Source organism: Lottia gigantea (assembly GCF_000327385.1).
Source record: "Lottia gigantea unplaced genomic scaffold LOTGIsca_51, whole genome shotgun sequence".
Taxonomy (NCBI): Eukaryota; Metazoa; Mollusca; class Gastropoda; family Lottiidae; genus Lottia; species Lottia gigantea.
The window spans coordinates 1237646-1240984 of NW_008709752.1; the positions used below are offsets into that span (position 1 = coordinate 1237646).

At 35.6% G+C, this 3339-nt stretch overlaps 1 protein-coding gene across 1 annotated transcript in view; it reads left to right on the forward strand.

The window, feature by feature from the left end:
* The window catches only part of LOTGIDRAFT_165436 (hypothetical protein), a gene marked incomplete at both ends in the record, with an annotated part of 4765 nt that overhangs the window by 744 nt on the left and 682 nt on the right, over positions 1-3339 (forward strand). Inside the window, 5 exons of the mRNA XM_009062453.1 lie at positions 554-780; positions 1152-1490; positions 1830-1940; positions 2463-2555; positions 3081-3178. Coding sequence (XP_009060701.1) covers positions 554-780; positions 1152-1490; positions 1830-1940; positions 2463-2555; positions 3081-3178 — 868 coding nt within the window. The remainder of the gene's footprint in view (positions 1-553; positions 781-1151; positions 1491-1829; positions 1941-2462; positions 2556-3080; positions 3179-3339) is intronic.

The window sequence follows — 3339 nt, forward strand, 5'->3', positions numbered from 1 at the left end:
CGAGAACCTGTGATTACTTATAGAATCTTTTTATGATTTTGTACACACAAGGCAGACACATTCTTTCCGAGTGAGCTAGCCGTTCTCTCCATCTATATGTATTGCTATAATCAACATACAAAATTACAATGCGGTGACAGTGAGTGCGGTTCTTATTCGTTAATCAGGCGGTCTTGTGTTCGATACCCCGAATTAGATCCTCGGGATTCTCCAATCTGCGATATCATTAAGTTGGTAGCGGACATTAAATAAACTTATTCATACACTCCAATCCGGCTTCCCCTTCGTCAGTGGCCGGCAAGGGGCTGGCAAGGAAAAGCGTATAGTCGCTCAAATGAGTTTCGCCTGTTCTGGTAAAAGTTCATTCCTGGCACACTCCATAACATATGCCCGTCTTTATAAAGTTAGCATAACAGTTCATAAAAATGGGACATTAAACTCCATTTTATTTCCACTCATCATATTGCAGCTAACGAATTTCTTTGAGTTATTCTATCATAAATTAGTATATATATAATATGTGTCAATTACAAATGCATCTATTTTGTTTTAGAAAGTTATGCCTGGATAGTTTCGAACCCACTACCAGCGTTCAGTTCGATCATCACTCAAAACAAAGAGAAAATTGAACAAATTTGGAGACCATTGGTAAACGAAACAGCAATATTTTATTACAACAAATTTCCTGAAATAGGACAGTCTTCACAATACCAGGCGATCAGCAAGAAGGTGTTACGTGACTTTCTATGTATTGGATTGCCAGGAGGAGCACATCCATGGGTAATAAGGCTATCATATATAAAAGTTGAACAAGATTAAGCTAAGAAATTAAAATATACCGAACATTCAACTTCCCAGTTTATGATATAAATAAGTTTTCATTTAGCAGTATAAGATCGTCATTTCATCTATGCAACACGCTGAAACGCACCTTCCTTGAAATAGCAGGTCATTTAATTACTGTTGAAATATCTGGCTATTTAATATTTTCCCCAAACTCGCTAATCTACGGAAAGCGTATTAGATACCTATGGCATGGCATTTTGTAAAGTTTAATTTCTGTTCAACATTCAACAGACAGATATCATAGGTATTATTATCACGTAACAAGATAACACTTAAAAGGAGTTTCATTAATTAATATTTTTCAGACAACATTCTCAAAAAGTGTAGCGCAGAAAATACGACATATTCGCCATAATAGTAAAGTTAAAAGCCTAGACTCAACAGATGCTTCATCGAATAAAAAACCAAGAAAAAGTAGCGAATTCGCTCAAATAGGACCAATCGAAGAATCTACTGAGAAGGATGAAGAGAAACACAAGATAGAACTCTTAAATGAATGGAAAAAAGTCAACCCAGACAAAAAACACATCAAGCTCCTAATAAATACAACCAGTAATTTATTTAATACAATTTTGAAAACCAATCCTGGTGGACAGATACAGCCCATCTTAAACGTATTTCCGTGCTTCACTGATATTGAATTTGTGAGTATTGAATTTTTAACTACAGTAAATTCATAAATCTAGAAAAGCAATGGGACGCAGTTGTGTAATATCCATTAGACAACTGATGAACAAAGTCCTATGGTTCATAATCATACCCATGATTCCATGTCCGGGATATACGCGAGAGAGCACCAATTAAGTCTAATTTTCAAAAAAGTTCTCTTACCCCCTATCATAGAGGGACATTCAACCCAGGGACAGATACCCCTCCACCGTCACATGGATGGAAGCGTCTGTGTACACAGTTGATTTATTAATCATTTATAATACACATCTTACTGTAGATTTAAAGTATTTACCTTTCAAAATAAATTTCAGATTATATACAAACTATCGCTGAAATTGGGAATTCCCAAAATTGAAAGAATATCTGAAAGATTAAACAAACTTTTGGCAGCAATTGAAAAAATTATGAAAAGGAGTGCTGTGGTGAGTTTTTTTTTTAAAAATATCGGTACTTTGACGATTATTTTTAAAGATATAATTTCTTATATAATAAGTGTCACAAACTTAACATCAATAAAACAACTTAGATTTTTTACGCATCATAAAATCAAATGTTGACAACACAATAATTGTCAACTACCAATTACCGTATGTCTGATGTGTAGCTTGTGGTGTGCAGTACTTTTTCTGTCTCTTATGGGCTAAAGTAGACAGGCATCTGCTACGCATAGTGCAATGAGGGAAATTTTGTCTGAACAGTCGGTGATGTCTCGCCTACCCTATTTTCAGCAGCCGGGGGTCTTTAACGTGCGCATCCGATTTTTATTCACCTCCAAACGACTAGGTGCGTTTCCCTTGCCTGCCCTTTGACTTGACTTTGACCGTACTAACTCACTGCGGTTCCCATGCAGTCAAAACAACCCAGTATAATAGTTTTTGTTCCTTTGATGATTCAGAATTTAGTAAACTGTATCATATTGTGAAGAGTTACATTATTGTTTTTAGGAGGATGACCCTTGGCGTTTCTTCCATGCCATCCGTTTTATTGAAGACGAGATTAAAAATGGAAAATCTGAATCTTTAATACGTGTAACTACGGTAGGTTCATTTTTAAAATAACATCCCCAACATTTTAATAGCTGCTATCGTTCGGGATCAATCCACAATATCCAAGAAACTTGGGCGCAATTCGATAAAAGTCATATCTTCTTCCTTTATACGCCCACATTGAAAAATTGAAACGTATATTATACCTTCGCCGGTCCCCCCCCCCCCCAAAATTGGCTTGAGGCCAGTTTTTGTCAGATGTTCATAAAAGTTAGTGTATGTTTATAACCACAAGATCTCAGCCGAGTTCGAATATGAGATACTAGATATAACAAAAATACGTTGAGATTGACTTGTGAGCGCTAACAATCAAAAAACTACTGAAATGAAATCGTTATTCTTGAAACGACCCCTCTCAAAATATTATATGATTATTGTTTTTGTAATTCTCATTTACCCTGAGAAGGGTGGGCATATATTGCATGGCGACCGCTTGTTATTTTTTCATTTGCATATTTATTTATTCAAAAATGGAATTATACACAATTCATATTGTCAAAATTTGTTTATTTTCAGGAATACAACGAAAATGAAATAGAGAAACATCTACAGACTAAAGAAAACCAGCCCTTGTTTCTACAAATATTCACGAGTAGTGACAAAATTGAGGGCATGTACTTGTGTGGGGATAGAAGCATAATAGAAACGGGTGTTAAAGGGGGTGTTCTAGGTGCCATTTTCAAATTGATGGCTGCATATTATATATTTGACATCAACTACCCTAAAAAATACGCGATGGTGATGGGCATAATTCAAGCCGTGGTTTTTGAAGAAC